This window comes from Scleropages formosus, chromosome 11, assembly GCF_900964775.1.
Source record: "Scleropages formosus chromosome 11, fSclFor1.1, whole genome shotgun sequence".
NCBI lineage: Eukaryota > Metazoa > Chordata > Actinopteri > Osteoglossiformes > Osteoglossidae > Scleropages > Scleropages formosus.
The window spans coordinates 14859850-14881248 of NC_041816.1; the positions used below are offsets into that span (position 1 = coordinate 14859850).

At 39.9% G+C, this 21399-nt stretch overlaps 2 protein-coding genes across 3 annotated transcripts; one reads left to right on the forward strand and one right to left on the reverse strand.

Annotated features, from left to right (window-relative positions):
• gnrhr4 (gonadotropin releasing hormone receptor 4) lies at positions 1 to 2433 on the forward strand. Its single transcript, XM_018763285.1, has 3 exons — positions 1 to 543; positions 1432 to 1636; positions 1913 to 2433. Exons 1-3 carry the CDS (start codon positions 1 to 3, stop codon positions 2431 to 2433), a joined length of 1269 nt encoding a protein of 422 aa, XP_018618801.1.
• Positions 2434 to 11708: 9275 nt separating this feature from the next.
• wdr93 (WD repeat domain 93) lies at positions 11709 to 18343 on the reverse strand. Of its 2 annotated transcripts, XM_018763249.2 has the most exons (15): positions 17849 to 18343; positions 17219 to 17432; positions 16965 to 17029; positions 16782 to 16860; positions 16484 to 16575; positions 16120 to 16225; positions 15588 to 15759; positions 14942 to 15012; positions 14769 to 14861; positions 14330 to 14461; positions 14053 to 14251; positions 13843 to 13897; positions 13477 to 13633; positions 12702 to 12882; positions 11709 to 12325 (listed from the first exon to the last, which is right to left on the reverse strand). In XM_018763249.2, exons 1-15 carry the CDS (start codon positions 18113 to 18115, stop codon positions 12187 to 12189), a joined length of 2022 nt encoding a protein of 673 aa, XP_018618765.1. In that variant the 5' UTR covers positions 18116 to 18343; the 3' UTR covers positions 11709 to 12186. The 2 variants fall into 2 exon arrangements, with proteins under 2 accessions (XP_018618765.1, XP_018618766.1); XM_018763250.2 differs by lacking the exon at positions 11709 to 12325 and having other exon boundaries at positions 12807 to 12882; positions 13477 to 13565.
• Between the last annotated feature and the right edge of the window lie 3056 nt (positions 18344 to 21399).

Sequence of the window (21399 nt, forward strand, 5' to 3'; positions counted from 1 at the left end):
ATGAACAACACCTCTAACGGACCTGAGATGTTTCATCAGGCAACAGGACTTCTCCTGAATGGCAGCAATGAGGCACCGTCTTCCCTGTTGAATAAGAGCACAGGTGGAGATGCTCTGCAGCTTCCTACTTTCTCCACAGCTGCCAAAGTCAGGGTGATCATCACCTTTGTCCTGTGTGTCATCTCAGCGGTCTGCAATCTTGCCGTGCTGTGGGCTGCCAGCACTAACAACCAGCGCAAGTCTCACGTCAGGACTCTCATTATGAACTTGACTGCTGCAGACCTGCTGGTGACTTTCATCGTAATGCCGCTGGATGCCGCTTGGAACATCACAGTTCAGTGGCTGGCTGGAGACGTAGCTTGCAGGATGCTAATGTTTATGAAGCTGCTGGCAATGTATTCATCGGCTTTTGTTACAGTGGTGATTAGCCTGGACCGACATTCTGTGATCCTAAACCCTCTGGCTATTAACAAGGCCAAGAAGAAGAATAAAATCATGCTGAGTGTTGCTTGGGTGATGAGTGTGATCCTGTCAGTCCCTCAGGTAAGACCCACACAAAGTGAAGAGCTGTGTACTTTACGCCTGTCTGCATCTCTTGTGAGCGCAGCAGAAAACAGAGGAGAAGGTTTTTTCACACTAAGGTATATGATAAACCTTTTTCCTTTACGTACACCCGAAGATTGCTCAATACACAGGTTCTATGACTTCCTAATGTATTCAATAATATCACTGCATTTTCGACATTATTTGCATTGTTAATCACTTATTCTAAATAACTGAATACAGTTTTTTAGCAGCTGAGAAATAAGATGCATACCAATGAAAGGTTTATATTACATATGTTGATATAAGATATAGCTACCAATAATACTTTCAAAAAAGGAAGATAATAACACTATTATTTATTTAAGACATAATTTTCTATAATAACCATTTGATATTTGTTAACAGAAAGGATGAAATGAAAATATGCTGAATACTTCTAATATTAGTTCTTTAACAATTTAGTAAATACACTACACACTGTGGCATATATTTCAATAATTAATTGCAAGAAAAAACAGACTTGGTTCTTGCATAAAATGAGCACTCATTGTATTTAAAATCAACCATTACCTCAGATGAATTTTTTCAAAACGTTCCCTGTTTTTCATTTGATAAAACGCAATTTTGTATCTATTTTGCCACTGGTGTTCCATTAGGGGCCCAGCACGCACTTAATAACCCATTTTACCCACACAGATTTGCTACTGTTTCAGGTTCTAACACTAAAACAGGGATAATGGCAACAAATGACTTCAGTATGGACTCTTCCAAACACTTCCGTTGTAACAACCCATTGTAACTGTGTTCAAAAAGACAAAAATCTGCCAACTCATGACATTCTAAGGGCATTTGAGGCAAAACTAATTCTAGTCTGGTGTGTTTTAGATGTTCCTGTTCCACAACGTGACCATCACAGTTCCACAGAACTTCACTCAGTGTACGACACGGGGAAGTTTTGTCGAGCACTGGCAGGAGACCGTCTACAACATGTTCACTTTTGTGTGCCTATTTCTCTTGCCTCTGGTCATCATGATCTTCTGTTACACAAGAATCCTAGTGGAGATCTCCAGAAGAATGACCAAGGGAAATGGTAATGATGCAGATTTAATGGATCCTTGATCTCTGTCTAGTGTGCAATATATGGAACCAACTCAACCCCCCTTTTGATCACAATTTCCCTAAAAATGCTGAAAAATGTCAAATAAATACTTTAGAGTTACATCTGCTGCCCATTCTTGTAAATAATTATAATAAGATAAATTACAAACTTATTGTGCTTATGGTGAGTAGGATGAATAACTTTCGATCAGTTTCCATCGAAAGTAAAAGGTCTAGCTATTGAAACATTTTCCTCTGTATGTTTCAGTATCTTCCAGAGAAGTGCACCTACGTCGGTCAAAGAACAACATACCCAAGGCCCGGATGAGAACTTTGAAAATGAGCATTGTTATAGTAATGTCTTTCATTATTTGTTGGACTCCGTATTACCTCTTAGGTTTGTGGTACTGGTTTTCTCCTGAGGATCTGGAGGAGACTGTATCCCATTCCTTAACTCACATGCTGTTCATTTTTGGACTATTCAATGCATGTCTAGACCCCATTACATATGGCCTCTTCACCATCCATTTCCGCAAGGGACTGAAGAGATACTGCGGTGGTGCGACAATACTGGCTGATTCAGAGAACACCACCATGACAGCCTCCTTCAAGTATTCAGCCTCTTCCTTTCCCATGAAACGGCTGACCTGTATAGCTCGGGATGGACAGGGGCCCAGCAACAGTCAGAAGGAGCCAGACAAGAAGAGGGGCAGCTACTCCAGCTATCTCACACTGTACCACAAAGGAGAGGATGACACCGCTGAGACAAACCCTGAAAATATGATATAATTATTTATCTAATCCAGATTTAATTGAAGGAGGAGCATCTTGTGTTACATGAGAAAAAACTCAGAAGCTACTGAAGTCCATGGTTTTGCTTTCATAATTTTTCTTTCATCACAATTTCATCATAGTAAGCAAGAATTTTCTTCAGCTTGGTGCATTAGCACTATTAAACACTATTTCTCAAAGAAGTCTTTCTCTTCATGTACATAATTGCAGCATTTCTACCATGAATTATGAAAAACAGGTCCTAACTGAATTCCAAAACCTGGAATGTACTATAGATTTGAACTGACTGTGGGGGGGCGCACGGTGGTGCAGCAGGTTTGGCTGGGGCCCGCTCTCTGGCAGGTCTGGGGTTTGAGCTCTGCTTGGGGTGCCTTACAGCAGAGTGGCATCCTGTTCAGGGTGTGCCCCCTCCCCCCTCTGGTTGGCGCCCTGTGTTGCCAGGTTAGGCTCCGGTTTGCCGCAAACCCGCTCGGGACAAGCGGTTGTAGACTGTGTGTGTGTCTGTCTGTGTGTGTGAATCGTCTGTGATACTTTAACATTAATTAAGCATATAATAATGACACATTCAATTATGATGTTATACAAGTGTCACTTTGAAGGATAGGGTTAATGTTGCACCTTAAAATCTATGCTTTTGGGTCAGCCTTAATGAGATGCCCTCAGACCTGAAGGGTGACCTTTTAAGTGTATAGGATAGTAACATATTTTAGCATATACAGTGCAGTGTCAGAACTACTGTGTATAGCTATGACATTTAAATATATGTAACACCCAAAATTTCCTATTTATTAATGTATGGCTCATTTTCATTTGCATTCTATACATTTCTCACAGAGTGAGGACCATCTGTATTCGATGAATGATGGAAATCTGAAAATATTACATCTGAAAACATATCTAAATTTACTTACATTTAACGTGTTCATCATTGTGATGTTTCACAAAAAAAGACTTGTAAATTATGCAGAACTTATTTAGTAAGGTCAGAAATCTACATGTGGACTTGTTGAAAAAATCTGTGTACAGTATATACAGCATTTCATTCAGTTGGCAGCAGTGGAAATACAGAGTAAAAGCAATAAAAGCTTTTTGTATGGAGTCTCATTACTTGTGAACCATGTTGCATCTCAAATTAAGGCTCAATTAGCGTTAAGCCATAAAGCGCAAAATGTTTAGAAAAGCATATAGAAGTAAAATGAACCCACGTCCCTATAAGAATATGGACCCGAAATACTTGATATTTAGGATTTAAAGTACTGCATGACTTCTTTAGCACCTACTAACATACTTTCTACCATACCGCTTGAAGAATCCTGATGGAACCAGCTCTACCCTACATTAGCTTAATATCTTTACTGTTCATGGTCTCCTGGTGGGTGGAGGTGAACAGTTGTAAGGATTTGCATTTCCAGGCCAGTAAGTGTCAAAGCTGTGAACCCATTCAAAGGCTCTAGCTGTTTGGACACCCTAAAGAACACCACAGAGCAGTTTTTTTAAGATGATATCATTTTGTATCCCCTTCTGAAGTACCTCAGATAGAATCCAGTTTTGGTTCAACAGTTGGAGAAATTTCTTAATTTCTGTGGTCATCTGATCAAGTGGAGTCATTGCTACCTGGACCTATGGATGAAGTGGCACTCTTATGCAAAGGTGTCTTCAGCCATTGCTGACTAGGTCTTCTAGGTCTGCTGTCTTAAGGGTAACAGATTTTAAGAGCACAACTTACACCTTATTAGTGTTCTTTAATTAAGGAAAGATTATATAATGAAGAAATCATTGTATTACCAAAAGTTAGAGAATAAAATACTGAGTACGCTGTGTTACTAGAAAAAGCTGCGAGTGACATGCAGCCCATGAGAACAATATAATTTATTCAACATCCTTTCCTTCTGGATTACATCACAATTCATACTAAGGCCAAAGAAGGTCTGTATGGTAATGCAATATCAAGGATCTTGCCTATGACTGACTGCCCCAGATCACATTAAATAAATTTAATCATGTAAAATATACTCATATTTTATTGCATTTTAAGACCAAAGAAAGGTCACTTTTAACTTTCTAACAGCAGAACATCTCTCCTTTACTTTGTGCTGCCAAAGAGAAAGCAATTAAAGAAATCGAAGTATCTGACTTTGTGCATTGAAACAAACAATGAGAAATATGTCGGCACAAAAGGAGGGCTAATTAATTTAATGTTTTTGAAGGGCACAGATATCTGTAGACATACTACACATGTGGTAATGTGGGTGCCCAGATCCATTGTAACAATGTGTACGAAAACACTGCAATGAACCGACTACTGACTCATCAACAGGATGAATAAAGCTATAAAACTAAATAATTAGTATACAAAAGTAAATTCAAACATTTATGAGTGTACCAATGTGATTATTATTACTGTTGTTATTGTTGTTATTATTATTAGTAGTAGCAGCAGTAGTAGTTCAGTTTTACTCAGCATCAATAGTTTTTACCTTTCTAGTAGCGATAAGACTCAAGACATTAATATTTTTATAAAAAATGTTCTCCTACAATGTTCTCTTAAAAACACTGACTAGAATCTCATCCCGTGTATGTTGAAATCACATGCCCTGCATGAAGTATGACTTTTATGACATTCTTATGCCATAATCCAGGAATACAATATGGATCTGCAGAAACTATACAGAGAAAACCAGAGAGCCCTTGACACCATAAAAATAATTTGAGACACCGTTCACACATAAATACATTTAGCACTTTTTTGTGACATGCTTTACAGAAATAATGCATTATATGAGAAATTATAATTAGTCTACATTTCTAGATAAAAATGCATTAATGAATCTGTGAATGTCAGGATGACAGTAAATCTATAAATAGGCAGGGGGCACACAGATGTGCCACTGCCCACATGTGTTCAGAGGCTTGACTTCCAACAGAGCTGAGTCTGCCCTTCCACTCCACTGAGCTTGTACACCAGCACAAATATCCAGCTTCAGAGGACAAGACAGTGACATCAGATGACACACTCTGGTACATCTGAGATGAGTAAAGAACAGTTAAGATGATTAGGAAATCATTAAAGAGAAGATGACCTGAGAACCCAGAGGGTGACCTTATTTTGTCAGAAAAGGCTGTTCTGTGTGGAGTGGTTACATTTTCTAGATAGGCAATGCTGTGAGTACTTCAGAACTCTTCTTAAAAATTACGACCAAGTAGAGATACACAGTATGTACTAAGTACTATGGATAGATCAATGGGTTTGAAGAGTAAAAGTGGATTATATGAAAACGCAAACCTACAGCTTCTTAATTATGGTGAAGAACGGAAATATCAGTCCTCCAAAATACACCGCAGCACACAGTGTCCTGTTTATTGTTAGGCTGAATTTGCTTTACACAAGTGAACATCCAGACATACAAGAGCCAAGGAAAGCTACCTATTGCCTCCAGAGTGAGTTAGCAAGTTAACTGTAAAAAGTGCTCCATGATAATTATTGACAGGTTAATGCAAATGAAGACATGTTTTCAAGATCAAAAGAATAAGATATAAGGAATAGTTTTTAAGAGTAGCACTCCTGTCTCACAGCGCCTGGGTGGTGTGAGAGAACGTGGGTTCGATCCCCGTTCTGTCTGTGTGGAGTTTGCGCGTTCTCCCCTTGTCTGTGTGGGTTTCCTCCAGCTGCTCTGGTTTCCTCCCACCATCCAAGGACATGCTGTTCAGGTTCCCCCATAGTGTGTGAATGACAGAGAGAGAGTGTGTTTCACCGATGTATGGATAAGTGACCCATTGTAAGTAGTGTATCTAGCAGTGTTAGTCACCGCGGTGAAAAAGGTGGGTGGGCTGATAACACTACATACAGTTCATTGGAAGTCGCTTTGGAGAAAAGCGTCTGCTAAGTGAATAAATGTAATGTAAATAAATGCAAGAGCTTATTCAGTTTTATTTGTATAATGTGCAAGTTGCATTCAAGGGCTTCCATTAGTTTTTTCTAACTCCATCAAAAAACTCAAAATAACAGCACACAGTAAATGCATTATTACATCTTCTGAGAGGTGCTGTCATGTTGCATCATGATGTGACACTATTACTGTTTCATTTAAGCATCAGCTGCATCTTTGTGTGATGTTTTGCATATTGTGTGACATGAAATGTTGAATAAGGGAAAAAACATGGAGGTGACCTAAGCTGTGTGACTCTGTCAAGGATTCTCTACTAAAGAAATTTCAAAATCAGTGTATGAAGACACTGAATAACTCAGACTGAACCTTAATCCTGCTCTCTCAGTATGTGAATAGCCTTTAGTTACCAACTTATAATTCCCTGGGTATATGGCCCCCTTTAATTAACAAAGTCACCCACATCAGGGGACCAAGATGAAAATTAACTTATGTATTTATAAAGTTAATATATAATTCATTTTTTGAATTTAGTGGTATTCAAATTGATAGTGTGCTGCATTATTGCAGATAATTCCTGACAAAGTTTTTTTCTGGGAAGAAAACGGGGCCTCAGTTGTTGATGGTGATAAATCACTGGGGAAACATCAAAATTATTACTAACATGTACATGTAGAATTGATCAGTATTTTTTAAAGTAAATAGACAAACAGATACAAGAAATGGTCACACATTGGCACCTGGGCTCTTCACGCATTGGTTTGAATCCAGCTTTGTGTGGAGTTTGCAGGTTTTCCCTGTGTCTGCTCAGATTTCTGCCCACAAAGATGCGTTTCAGCTGAATTTGTTACTCTAAATACTTGCAGTGTGTTATGTGTGTCTGCAGCTGCCCTGCGACAGACTGGCATACCATCCAGGGAGTAGCCTACTTAAGACTTTTCTCCTGTGCTTCTGGGATAGGCTCTGGATTGCCACGACCTTGGATGAGTTTTTATTCACATGAACAGTGTAATCGCTGTCTTTTTACTGTTTCCTGAGGGAACAATAAACACACACACAGTCTGAAGCCGCTTGTCCCAAGTGGAGTTGCGGCAAACCAGAGCCTAACCCGGCAAGACAGGGTGCAAGTCCGGAGGGGGAGGGGACACACCCAGGACGGAACGGCAGTCCGCTGCAAGGCACCCCAAGCGGGACTCGAACCCCAGACCTGCCAGAGAGAAGGACCTGGCCAAACCCATTGCGCCCCCTGTTGCAATTTAGGAATAATTAGTAATTTTGAAATAATTCACTGCAGATTAACACAATTCTAAACCTGTTAGACTTGATAATTATTTTAACATCATACTTTTCCTGGACACACACACACACACACACACACACACACACACACACACACACACACACACACACACACACACACACACACACACACACAATTTTCAGAACCGCTTGTCCCATACGGGGTCACAGGGAACCGGAGCCCAACCGGCAACATAGGGCGTAAGGCCGGAAGGGGAGGAGACACACCCAGGACAGGATGCCAGTCCGTCGCAAGGCACCCCAAGCGGGACTTGAACCCCAGACGCACCGGAGAGCAGGACTGTGGTCCAACCCACTGCGCCACCACACCCCCCTTCCTGGAGACATTTTACCAAAATGGTACACTAACATTTTTATGAGGCATGTCAAGTGACTGCAACACTGACACATGAAATGCCCTCACAGAAATAAAAAAAAAAAAACCCTGGAGACATGGATGGTGGTTTTTTTTATCCAACCAAAGCAAAGCATTTGTTCTAAAAGCCCCTTCAGCTGTTGCCTTTATGTGCACGTAGCCATTTGTCAAGGAAAGACTGCAGGATGACTTGTCAGCCCCTATCACAATCCACTGCTGCTGGGAAGCCCATTACTTGTACTCCGCAGTCACAAAGACATTCAGAGTTTTGATACTTAGTAGAAGTAGGTTGTCCAGTAAAACATAAATACATCACCCCTCTCTGTAAAGATGCATTAAAACATCTGAAAATCCAAAAAGCAGATTATCCATGTTGATCTCGCCACCTGGTCGACCTGTGTTTCTTATTTTATCTTAGACTCTTGTTTAGTCGTCATGCTTTCCAAATGCGGCACGGAACCCATTGTCATCCCTAATGTCAGTGGGTTTTGACCCTTGATCCTTCAGCCCACCATTTACTAAGTTACTGAAGACACATTTGTTCCCGTGTTGCTGAGCTGACAACTGTACGTGGAAAAAGATGGCATCCAGTTCACACGAAAAATGCTTGATAAAGTCACATTTTGACTTATACGAACATCTCTACCATTGTCAGTTTTAAAAATATTTTAACTGATGTGCAGGTGGTTTTAAACTACTCACTCTCCTTTGTGCCAGAAGGTACACCGGGCGCAAATTGGCCTGCTAGCTGAGATTATATTCATGTTGAGAAGCAGCCTCCTTTCTGATTAAGAACTGAAGCAAAGCCTTGATCCATTATATACCATAATAAACTTTCTGCAGCTGTTTTTTCCCCCATCTTCCTCTTGACGATAGACCTGTTCAGGTGTGAGCTAGCGAATGCACCACTTCAGTTCTACTCAGCGCAGAGATGGTGTGTCCATGGTGACCTTCACTTGTAGCTAGGCATATGAGAGAAATCACAGCTTGAGTTGTTGCTTCAAATACCTTATACTTTCTCAAGGACGAAACAGATACTTAATCACATTATACATTTAATAAGAAAAAAATTAAAAGAAGAGAACAAGTGGTATTTCTACTGGAGTTGTGGTCTGCAGTTACAATTTGACAATTTACAGTAGAAACTATATTCTCTGAATTAAGAATTGTGACCTCTCTTGGAACCTGAAGTCTGATTCTCTGCTGTAGTTCACTTCAGAAAAGCACTTATAAGAAAATGGGTGAAGAAAAAATATCAAGGTATAGAAATACATGTACATTGTAAGAGACTTGGAATTTGGACAAAAAACATCAGCTAAACCACAAAAACAGGATTTATCAAAGAGAAATCCTGAAGCTATATACCACTGAAATTAGCGACAAACCCTAGACACTTTGGTCACCCTAACTATAAATAATCAGCTTATAAATTGAGATAATCAGATGCAGGAGCTTGGCTGTTTTTTGCAGATGAAACCCCGATCCAATGCAGCAAAGGCTATTTGTGTTTGTTTATCTAGCTTTTGCCCACTCCTCGTTTCGCTCTTACCTCCGGGATGCTTACTCTGATTGGAGATGAAAAGTACTTTGTTCCGCTCTGAGGGGAACATAGAGCACAAACGTGAGGCAGGTCACTTAGAGCAAGTTTCACTCAGGGTTGCTCTAAGCTCAACAAGATAATGTACACTATAGTATCTGTATGGTCCCCTCCCTGGGCCATTACTGTGCAGCAAACCTGTAAAAACAAAAAAAAAAAAAAAAACAAAAAAAGCCTCTTTTATAAACCTCAGGTATTTGTCACTGAGCTAAAGAAGAATTTACAATTTTGGTACTAGCTGCCTTTTTTCAGCCATAAAATTGAGAAACTCATGGGGGGGAATACAGTCTGCACCGGGTTGCATTATGATGACCTCAGTTGAAATGGGGCTCCAAAATAATACCTCACTTTACACCAAGAAATCACTGTAATATATGTTCACACACTAGCAGTTGAAAGAACTGCAAGTTTTAAATAGCGACACGACATCAGACAGACAGATGATGTAATACTTGCTTTTGATGGACAGGGAATCAATCTTAATAGGGCTTTTGCATTTGCTAACTCTAATATGAGATTATATGGTGCTCCACTATGTTTCCTGACTAAATAAATAAAAATGCTTATACCTATTATAGTCCTGGTCATGAAGGAAGCAGTTGTGTCATAATTTTTCAGATAATTGAGGGATCAAAAAATATCCACTATAGTACTCAGAGAGGTTATATAGAAGCTTGCTTGAATACTGTGGGGTACATTCCACTCCCATTGCAGGAGTCAAATACCCCTAATTAATGATGAAATGATGAAATTGGAGGTACAGTTACAACCCAAATAAACAGCTGTTCTGACAGTATTGCCACTACTTGGAGAAAGGGATAACAAAATCAAGTGTATTTAACTGTTCACATTCCAGTGAAACATGCACTAAAATATTCTATCGTAAATAAATGTAATAAAATGCTGCAGTACAATAGTACAGTGTATGCCCCAGAAGTCACACAGTAGTAATGCTGTATGACTTTCCAAACTGTGAAAGAGAAAGAAATGGCCCAGAGAAGTGAGCAGGTGTTATTCACAACCTCACCTAAGTAGCAGAATATTAAGCGAGACAGATGTAGCTGCTGGTCACCCTCGCTGTCAGACAGCTCTTGTTTCATTTAAAGAACCGCACAGAAATCAGTGCTTTGGGGTCATGCCCTTCTGTACAGGTTTGCACACAGATGACTGCATGGCAATAAGATAGGAGTTTTTCCTTTACAGCATTTTTTTAAATCTACAATATAAGACTAGGACAGAGCAGTTTGATCAGTAATCCACACGAAGGAACAGATGAAGGAATTTTGCAAACAGCACAGATTCAATACCACCACAATGAGAGAACATGGAAACAAAAAACATGATTAATTTAATTTTGTATGTAATCAAATGGTTACCTATGCTAAACTGTTATATGCTGTAGTTATACGCTGTTTTATCCTGAAGTGAAACAAGTAATCAACTGGACTAAATTTATACGTAGCTGAGCTCTGCATGGAAACGGGTCCTTTTGGCTTTGCAGACCAGTTAATGTTTCAACCTGTCTGTAATTTCCCAAAAAAAAAAAGTATAAAAAACAGGCTTTATTATTCAGTAGTTATTAAATAGATAAGTAACTACACACACACACACACACACACACACACAGAGTCTGAAACTGCTTGTCCCAGCAAACCGCAGCCTAACCCAGCAACACAGGGTGCAAGGCTGGAGGGGGAGGGGACACACCCAGGATGGGACGCTAGTCCATTGCAAGGCACCCCAAGCAAGACTCGAACCCCAGACCCACCAGACAGCAGGATCCGGCCAAATCCGCTGCGCCACCGCACCCCCACTGCTAATAATTACTTAATATAAAATTTGATATATCAGACACACATAGGGGCAAAATGTACAAATCCATGTTTTATTTTAAAAAAAGTCTAATTCTTAAAAATATGGAATAAAACACACAGCTAACAACTGCGTGAAATTTTCTAACTGACAAAAATTCAGTCTTACAAGAGAACTAGGCTCTTGTTCAGTTGCAGAATATATTATAGCAGAATATTTAAACAGTACATTCTTATGAAAATCATTACAACTAATACATAATTACAACTGAAACTGTTAAAAATAATGGTTTCTGTGCATTGAAATAAAGCATGAGAAATGTTAAGCAAAAACTCCAGAAGATGGATCTTGATGAAAAGGTTACATGAGCAAAATTACAGAGACTACAGTGTGCTTAGAACATTGCGAATACATTGTGTTTTTGAACTGAAAAAGAACACAATAGCAATTCTGTAAATAAAGGCATCTGGCTCAATATTATATCTGTGATACAGACCTTCAAACCTTATAAACATGTTCATTAATTCGGTGCATATTCAAATAATTAAAGTATGTCTAACAAACATCAAGGACTATTAACACATAAAACTACAACAAGAGACTGAGTTTTCATTTTCTTGTTTTTCCTGAAAAAATATTTCTGGTACAAAATGGAAAATCATTACTGTCATACATGCTGGAATATACTGTACAGAATATCCAGAACTGTGTCAGAAGTAACTATTAGAAGTAAAGGCCCTGCAAAGGTATCAAACACATCAGAAGATGCAAAATGGGCAGCGCTACCTTATTTGAGACCTCAGGGTGGTCTCTGTCCGTCTCACTTGTTTCTGTCTGTTTTCTGAAACTCTGATGGCATGTTGTTGTAGTTGGTGCCAGGTCTCTGTTATTGCTTTATTCCGGTCCTCCAAAGTTATTGTTCTAAAAAAAAAAAAAAAAAAAAAAAAAAAGTTTGTAGCACTGAACAACTACATCTTTATTTGAAAACAAGCTGCACTGTGGCTGGATCGTCAAGCAGAGCCATACAGAAGCGTTATACTAAGTTTGCCTGTGTGACAGTATAGCCTGGCCAGCATGTGGATGTAACAACATACACAGTACACAGCCCTAGAAGACATAATTAAAGGAAAGAGAATGGCTGGATTTAATTCATTTCAAATATCGTTTATCTGGTCCACATTTGTTTTTGGTTGCTGTTTTGCAGACACTCTGCTGGACAGTTTTATTAGCCTTTTATGAGCTTAATAAAAACAATATGTGAGTCGAGCCTGTACTCAGTAAACATGAACTGGCTAACCTCTCCTGCAAGTACAGATTGCACATTTCTTCCAAGCTTGTAGAGTTCTGCCAAACTCGGGGAGTTTGAGGAGCCTCTATGAATGGCCTCAAGGCTGAATACTGATGGAGACGGAAAACAAAAAGCCAACTGCTGTCTTCTGCTTTCCTCATTGTTTCATTGCCAAAATTCTTCTTGTCACCTGGCAGAAAAAAGCTAATTCAGGCTGAAATTCTATTACGAACATAACATGAATGAATATAATTTTACCCACAGACACATGTTATTTAGTAGGTGCCTTTCTGAAAAAGCAGCTTGCAGTGATTTACCCATTTACACAGCGGGTACAGTATTCTTACTACATAACACACACACACACACACACACACACACACACACACACACACACACACACACACACACACACACACAGAAACCGCTTCTCCCAAGCAGGGTCGCAACAAGCCTAACCCAGCAACACAGGGCACAAGGCTGGATGGGGAGGGGACGCACCCAGGATGGGACGCACCCAGGATGGGACACCAGTCCATCGCAAGGCACCCCAAGCAGGACTCGAACCCCAGACCAGCCAGAGCACAGGTCCTGGCCAAACCCACTGCGCCACAGCACCCTCTTTCGTACTACAGTAGTTCAGTTTAAAGTGTCATCTTCTGCCCCTGCAGCTAACAAGGTCTCTTGACTCCAGTGTACAGTTCTTGTTCTACATCTCAAGAGTTAAAAAGAAAAAAAACAGATTGTCATTTTGAGGATTAACTAAAATAAGGTATTTTTATACCTCGAACAAACAGATTCTGGTGCACAGGGTCCAACGTAAACACTGGGTTCCACGGCGTTGCAAGGACATGAGATGATGGCAGAACAAAACTGCACACAACTGTACCGTCAGTGATGTCCTGGAGGACCATTCTGCCATTTCTGCACATGAACAGAACCTCACAATGGCATTAAAACACTCTCAGAATATATTAGTGCAATAACACTTTGAGCAAGTTAGCTACAAGACGAAAAGGAATGTCAGTGTCACGATGGAGAGAATGGGTCGTTTGGATTAACGCATACTGCGAGCTACAAATTAAAACAAATTAGAAAATCATTCATCTACGTCACAAGTTATACTGAAAAAAATACAAAGGAGGCATACCATTTTCTGCAGAACTGGCAGAAGAGCCGAGGGGAAACTTTCAGAATCTACAGGTCTGCCCATGAAAAATACAAGGCAAAGATTCAGAACATTTACATCTGCACTGTGCATTTTAAAGGTTAGAAACCATTCCTGTTTTTGTAGCACTGATCACTCTTAACCACGTTCAAGAAAGCAAGTGAGAAGGTGCATTGCGATCAGGCAGGTTACCTTTCTCTCAGTTTTGTAACATGAGAATCCACTCCTCTCCCCGCTGTAATTAAGTGACATGCCCCACTTCTGCAGGTAACCAGAACATGTATTTTGGGATGAAGGGTGGAATCCTCAGTGCAAACATGCATGTCATCTATAAACAGCATTCTGCTGAAATCGCTGTTGGATGAAACAGCAAGAACGGACCATGGGAGACCTGCATTGAGAGAGAAAGGGTTCTTGAAGGTGCCAAGTGCTGAAGAACTCCAAATATTCCACCTAAATGGTGACTCACCTAAATGTCTGTCCCAAATAGTGACCAAGCCATCAGCAAGCCCAAGAGCAATGTATTTAGTAGATTTACTGATCGCTGAGCACACAATCTGCTGTGCATTGGGCCACACAACATCTGCCTTTGGCTCATTGTCTAGAAGAGATAATTACAATGCAATATAATGCATGTTAAACCAACTGGCAATTTGATTTCAGTTTTTTTCTCTTAACAGATAAATATGCAGTCAGACATCTTAGATTATCCTACATGAAGTTAATGCCACTTTACGACTACCCTCTGCTGTTGTAAAACTGGAACTGCACAATAACATGTCTATGTGAAAGAACACAACGTGTCTTCATTTTTAATGTTAGATTATGGAAAAAAAAAATGTGTTTAAGGCAAATTCAGTGGAAAAACAACTTGTAGATAATAGGCAACTAGCTTAAAAAGAGTTTACCTGGTCTGAGTCTGAATTTTAACGTTTTATGGAGCACATACTGGAAAAGATTATGATTGCCGCTCCACCACAAGCAGACCGCAACAGGCACTCCTATTGAGAAAGACATGTACTAATTGCTTTATAGTATAATAAAAGACAATAATAATCACATGTGAGTTTGGATAACAAACCTGCCGGAGGTATTTTTCCACCAGTGAGTGGGGACAGTACACCAGGGAGGAGAAAGTGAAAGGTGCACTGGCTAAAATGAAGATGAAATATTCACATAAGGTTAGGGGGCAAAGCTTTAAACAGCACTCCAGCTGAGCTCTAGTTCCCTATTTTCATGTCACATGTCAAGTCATTTTTCTTTGCTAAAGGGACATATTTATAAATGTAGTAATTGATCTACACACACTGACGGAAACTGCTTGCCCCGAGCTAGGTCGTGGCGAGCCGGAGCCTGACCCGGCAACACAGGGCGCAAGGCCAGAGGGGGAGGGGAAACACCGAGGACGGGACACCGGTCCATCACAAGGCACCCCAAGCGGGACTCGAACTCCAGACCCACAAGAGAGCGGGACCTGGCCAAACCTGCCGCGCCACTGCACTCCCGTAATTGATCTACTGAAGTTGTAAACACCGAATACAGGAAAACTTAATTTCGTAAAAAATTTTAAAACAGTTAAAGGGTTCTACATCCACATCGCAAAACAAGATTACAGATCACGAGAGGCGCAAATAACGAAGGCATCGCATTCCACTGTTCAGGTAAGCCATCCAGGAAAGAAAAGCTTTTTTTTTCCATTGCAAGCAGCTGTACTGAACTTAATTCACCTTGGCCTTTCCTCAGGGATCTTAACGTCACATGTGCTTGTACCGACATACTTAAGAACAGCATTTTGCTCCTCCCACTGCTTCACACCAATCATGTGATTTTGGCCTGAACCAATCACCGTGCCATTGCCAGTCTTCTGTAACACCTCAAACGGACTTTTTAAAGATGTGCCTGCAAAACAAATAACCCCCAAAATAAAATGAATGAATAAAAATCTAAAACATAGTTTGGCAGGCTACACCAATTTTCATTTGTAAAAAGGTTGTCATTTTTAGATGTAATTTCTGATAATGTGCCTTGTTCAAAATATATCTTTGTTTTTTATTTTTGAATTGAATATCCAGATGAAGACTGATAACAAATTGATCAACTCAAATTTGAATTCTTTCACATGGACCCAAGCAATTTAAACCTGGGGTTTTAGAGTCCACATAATAATTAGTTCAAATGTAGATGTTGTTTTTGAAACGAGTGACTTTTTAATCAGTGTACATACTAGCAGAAAATTATATTGTCATTTTATTGCAATACCTGAAAGTGCTCTAGGTTGCTTGACTTTCAGCACCATTCCTATTAGTGAAAACTTTACTCCTATTCCAGAATCCATTTTATCAGTTATGCCAGAAATATTTGACACCTGCAATGTGAAAAAAATGTATACATCTTAATATATCCTAAACTGTCTCAGTGATCTGTAGGACAGTTACATATCCCAAAACAAGATCACAAATCATGAGAGGAGGCTTCATGTAAATTGTAGCACTTGCCATTAAGTTACACGTTTTCACAAATTTTACTTATGTTCTAAAAGAATTTGGAACTTGCAAATGTAGCTGCAATTTTCTTATAGCAATTCTCATTTAAAGAAGATGCTACTGCTGTGCAGGTGTGCTACCTTTTTTAATGAAGAGGCCTGCAACACTTCTAGCTCTCTCAGCCAAGACTCTCTTGGGAAACGGTAAATTTCAAGCCATGATGTCCCACTGCCTGCATGAAGAGGTTTGAGAACAGCTAAGCTCCTCAGACAAGGCATTTCAATTTTCTCACTATTCAGATTCAGAATTCAGATTTAAGTAAATAAATCAGACATTTTTAAATATGTTAACTATACACATGAGCAAAGTCATGAAATTAAAGAAATCTGTAAATTATAACCATGATACAAAAAACAAGAATACAAACACATAACTCACACTCAATCAAGACTGCTCCGTAATCCCCACCTTTGCAGATTTCAAATTTTGTACAGATGTTTCTTTGGTTTATATTATCCTGCATTTAAATGGGGAAAAAAATCTGTGTTGAATCATGTTTTTTATGATTATTGTGTGTCTTGCATAAAGGAGAAACCTAAATTTTATAATAGTACTACTTACTGTTTCGTTGATTAATTTAATTAGGCAAAGGCAGTTGGGATAAAAAGCAAACAGTCGTGCAATACCTATCAGGAAAAATTAGAAAAAAAAAAAACACACACACACACTTCAATGATCATTGCAAATATGACAGATGACAGTATTTAATTTGGAAGAATCCCGGAAGGCTCGAAGCTAGTTTTCAGTAGCGCCTGAAAATACAGAAAATATTTCTACATGAAAATCACAGCCTTAGCACAATAAGATGGTTTTACCCATATCATCCACAGTAGCTATAAGATATGCTGTCACTCCAAGTGAAGTGCTGTGAATGAATGTCAGTTCCAAGCTTCGGTCCACCCATGCGGCGATACACCCGTGACTTGAAGTACAGATGACAGAAAGCCCGCCGAGGTGTCCCAGGAGAACGTATTTCCCATCGTCGGTGCACGTCAGACAGTTTGTCCTCCTTGGAAGCCCCGAGTTGTCCTTTGCACAAAATCAGTGAATTATACTTCCCCCTTTGATTCAGTCTGATCTTTTCTCACTCACACACACACAGACAGACTGAAACCGCTTGTCCCAAGCGGGGTCACGGCGAACTGGAGCCTAACCCGGCAACCCAGGGTGCAAGGCTGTAGGGGGAGGGGACACACCCAGGACGGGACGCCAGTCCATCGCAAGGCACCCCAAGCAGGACTCAAACCACAGACCCAGAGAGCAGGCACACGCCAAACCCGCCGTGCCGCCGCAATCTTTTCTCTTTCATCATAAATGTCCTTACTTAGCAAAGCCATAAGTCAGCTCACTGCTATGAAAAGGGGCGTTAAGAGATACAATCTAGCAATGCTAAACATGATGATACTGGCGACTGTACAGTCTGTACACACACTAGTTATACTCACCGTGGCTTCTCCTGGGATTTCAAGAACTGAAGCTGACTTCTTTGCCTGCTCGGCGGCCCTTCTAACAGTGTCTCTGCGCACGATGAGCTCCCAGGCCCTGTCAAGGACCCTGTCCAACACTTTGTCGATCGTGCGGAAGGGCTGCGGCAGACGGTCGCGCATTTGGTCGGGATCCATCAGGTAGCTCTTCTCCTCCTCCTCGTCGCTCTCCTCCTCCTCCGAGGGCTCCGGAATCTTCGCGGAGCCTTTCCTTATGTACACTGGCATCCTGCTCTCACTGCTAATTTCAAAATTTGCACGCAGAATTCTGCTTCATCATGAAAAATTGAACATCTAACACATTTTGGGAAAATTAACTTTTTTTTTTTTTTTTTTAATAATAAACAAATAGTTTCACTTTGTCTTCCGTCCTATCCTGTTTAAAACAAATATTGCAAGAGATTAAATAACTCCTAATTAACGACATTAAAGTTCATTATTAATAATGTTACTCAACCCAACTTTGTGTTGTATTAACTAGAAGTTGATCGCCACCGCAGCAGCCAGGAGGAGTCTCTGAAAGCAACTAAAACTTCTAGAACCCATCGCGACGTCTCTAACCACTAGACTGTCACTGTGTCTGCTGTCCCGTCAAAAGCAGATGAAAACGCCGAAAAAGACGATAACCGAGACTATCCAGTCTTTCTCACACACAGAAAACGAGTTGAGTCAACTTCGAACCTATCGCCGGCTGATCTTGCGTTCGTCAGTGACGAGTAATTCGTCATGGCAACAGTCACCGGAAGTGCATATTGTGTACCGTTTAGAAGACTCCGAACTGAAACGGAACCTTTATTAATGCATTCGCATTTATTCTTCAAGCGGACGCTTCTCAGGTTGAGCTGAGCTATGTGACACGCAGGCGCACTCGCTCACTCATTACGGACTATTTAGATTCGACAATTCACTTAAAAAAAAAAAAAAAACCAAATTATGTAATAAATAGTTCCTAAACGAATACATTTTATTGACATTGAAATAGTCCTGCTTCTATTGGACACATTTTTTTTCTTTGTGATCATGCACACTCCACTCGATTTGGCTAATTACAATTAACAGGTCGGTCCTTGGGTCAAATCCCACCGATGTAGTATTCTTATTCAAGGCAGGGTAAAGTGCCATCAAGTCAGGGTGAATGCATGGTGACCATTCACATGCTTTTCTTGGTGAGAGAGGGAACAGAAACTACCATTTCCTTCTCTCCTATCTACCTTTGGGCCATGAGCACAGGCAGAACATGCACACACTGACTGAGCTAGTTTCAAACCTCTGGGCAGTCAAGCAGCCCAGGAAGTTTAACACCTAGTTTGCTTGCTGCACCACCATGCCACTAATGCAAAACAAGCAACTCGGGTGCCTCGTAGGGCCTTCGCTGCTTGTTTGAGCAGTTTCGAGTCAAAGCTTGGGTTGGCGGAGCTCGTATGCGCTTCCTGCATTCATAAGGCAATGGTAAACCAGCCCTGTACCCCACCTTCCCATGAAAACTTCACACGGATGCAGAGTTGAACTCCAGCGCTGAATTTAAATAAAGGCTAACCGGCTTTACAAATGGGTAAATCATTGTGGCAACACAAGATTCAAGTCTAGCCTTGTAAGTCACCTTGGATAAAGGAGTCTGCTAAAAAAATGTGCTGTATGGAGATTTAAATCAATGGTAAGTATCATGACATGCATAATTCAGCCATGTACAGCAAATGTGCACATAACGAGAAAGGACCAACAGTCTAAAACCCCTCGTCTCGAGCAGGGTCGCGGTGAGCCGGAGCCTAATCCGGCAACACAGGACTCGAACCCCCGAACCACCAAAGAGTGGGACCCAGCCCAACCCGCTGAGCCACTGCACCCTGGAGAAAGGAGCACTGACGTGAATTTCAGTGTACACTTACTGTTTATGACTGCATGTCAGTAATTGTGTACACCCTTGTAAATTTCAATAAACTATTAGCACACCACACAAAGACCATAAAAAGACCTTTATTTTCAGAAACATTAAATAGGTTTATCAAGATAAAAAGTATAGATGTCTTTTAAATGGGACCTAAATGGAAAAAATATATACCCCATTTTACTCTAATCATAGAAATAACATCTATCAGAAAATTTCCCCAAGAAAGACTGAACAAAAGAATAATAAATAGTTACAGATTTTCCTTAGAGGTCAATAAAATGAAGATTTACGTTTACACAGGACAACTGATTTTTCACATTTCTAAAGACTTTTCAATAACAGCAAATAAAGTGAACAGATACACTTGCTACAGCAAAGAGGAAAAATTCTAGATTTGTTTTTTTAGCTCATTAAAAAGCAATTTTTGCATTTGAAAGAAGTACATGTGACAAATACATAGACATTTAGATTACAAGGACCTATTTCCTGAAAGCCACAGCAGCCAGATAGGAATGATGCATTTGTAAAATGCAATTTAGAAACATTTCAGTGAACACATTGTATTTAATATATGCCATGCCTTCATTTACCAGAACATAATTATCCCTATAAAACCCAAGTCCTTCAGAGAAGGCACCTATACCAACAACTGTTGTAGCACATTTTCTCATCAGCAGCAGTCAGAGCCATTTAAGTCTCCAGATCTTGTTTGGAGAAACAGTTCAGTAAGTCTCAATCCTAAGGGTTTGGCCTGAAAATTAAACATGACTCCCTCATGTAAGATTAAATGATTTCCACATAGGACTTAGACACCGTTTTAAGAGTATATGTAGTGAGATATTCCAATTTTCATTAGGAGTATCACCAGGTATTTACATACTGAGTGATGCTTAAGACATGAGATCAATAGATTGTTTAGCATAGCCTTTAAAACAGAAGGCCATCTACTATGATACAAGGCAAATAACAGTGTCATTAATGTATTCAAATATAAATATTTTTCCATAAAAGTGCAGGTTTGTTCTGTGAATTCAGGGAACTCAAATATCTGCTATGATCAAATGTGCCTACATCACACTATTAAAAGCAGAGGAAAATTCACTTCTAGTTTCTGAACTTAAACACTAAAAATTCAAATATGCTAAATTCTTCCAGTACCACAAATAAGACCATTGAGTGACCGCCTGAACAAAATTCTTGCATAACTCCATGTCTCCAATCAGGTTTACAGTATCAATATTTTAGAGCACAGTACTGTTTATTCTAAGGCTTTTGATAACTTTCATAAGCAAAAAAGTAGATGGATAAAGCACTATTTGAGATTAAACAGTTATCAGGGCAACTACATCAAGAGCTGTGGTGGAAGGTGTTTGTACTGGGTGACAAAAACATTTGGATACAGGAATTCCTTCAAAGAAATAAGTTATTAAATAAAAGGAAAATACATTACCATGTTAAAATCATTAAGCTGTGTAACATCAAGACCATACAGTGTATTACAAGACTAGTATATTAAGGCAAACCATTTGTTTTGACCTTCTCCCATAAAAATAAATAAAAGAAATGTATATAGCAGAGAAATACTTAAAACTGACTGATGTGCATGACAGGACAGTCACTGTTT

Coding starts and splice junctions, on each gene's coding strand:
- gnrhr4 (XM_018763285.1), top strand. CDS start 1: ATGAACAACACCTCTAACGGACCTGAGATGTTTCATCAGGCAACAGGA. Junction 544..1,431: donor TGATCCTGTCAGTCCCTCAG/GTAAGACCCACA, acceptor GGTGTGTTTTAG/ATGTTCCTGTTCCACAACGT. Junction 1,637..1,912: donor AAGAATGACCAAGGGAAATG/GTAATGATGCAG, acceptor TGTATGTTTCAG/TATCTTCCAGAGAAGTGCAC.
- wdr93 (XM_018763249.2), bottom strand. CDS start 18,115: ATGCCAGTGTACATAAGGAAAGGCTCCGCGAAGATTCCGGAGCCCTCG. Junction 16,576..16,781: donor CGGAGCAGTCTTGATTGAGT/GTGAGTTATGTG, acceptor CTCTTCATGCAG/GCAGTGGGACATCATGGCTT. Junction 12,883..13,476: donor CCAGAATCTGTTTGTTCGAG/GTATAAAAATAC, acceptor TTTTTCTGCCAG/GTGACAAGAAGAATTTTGGC.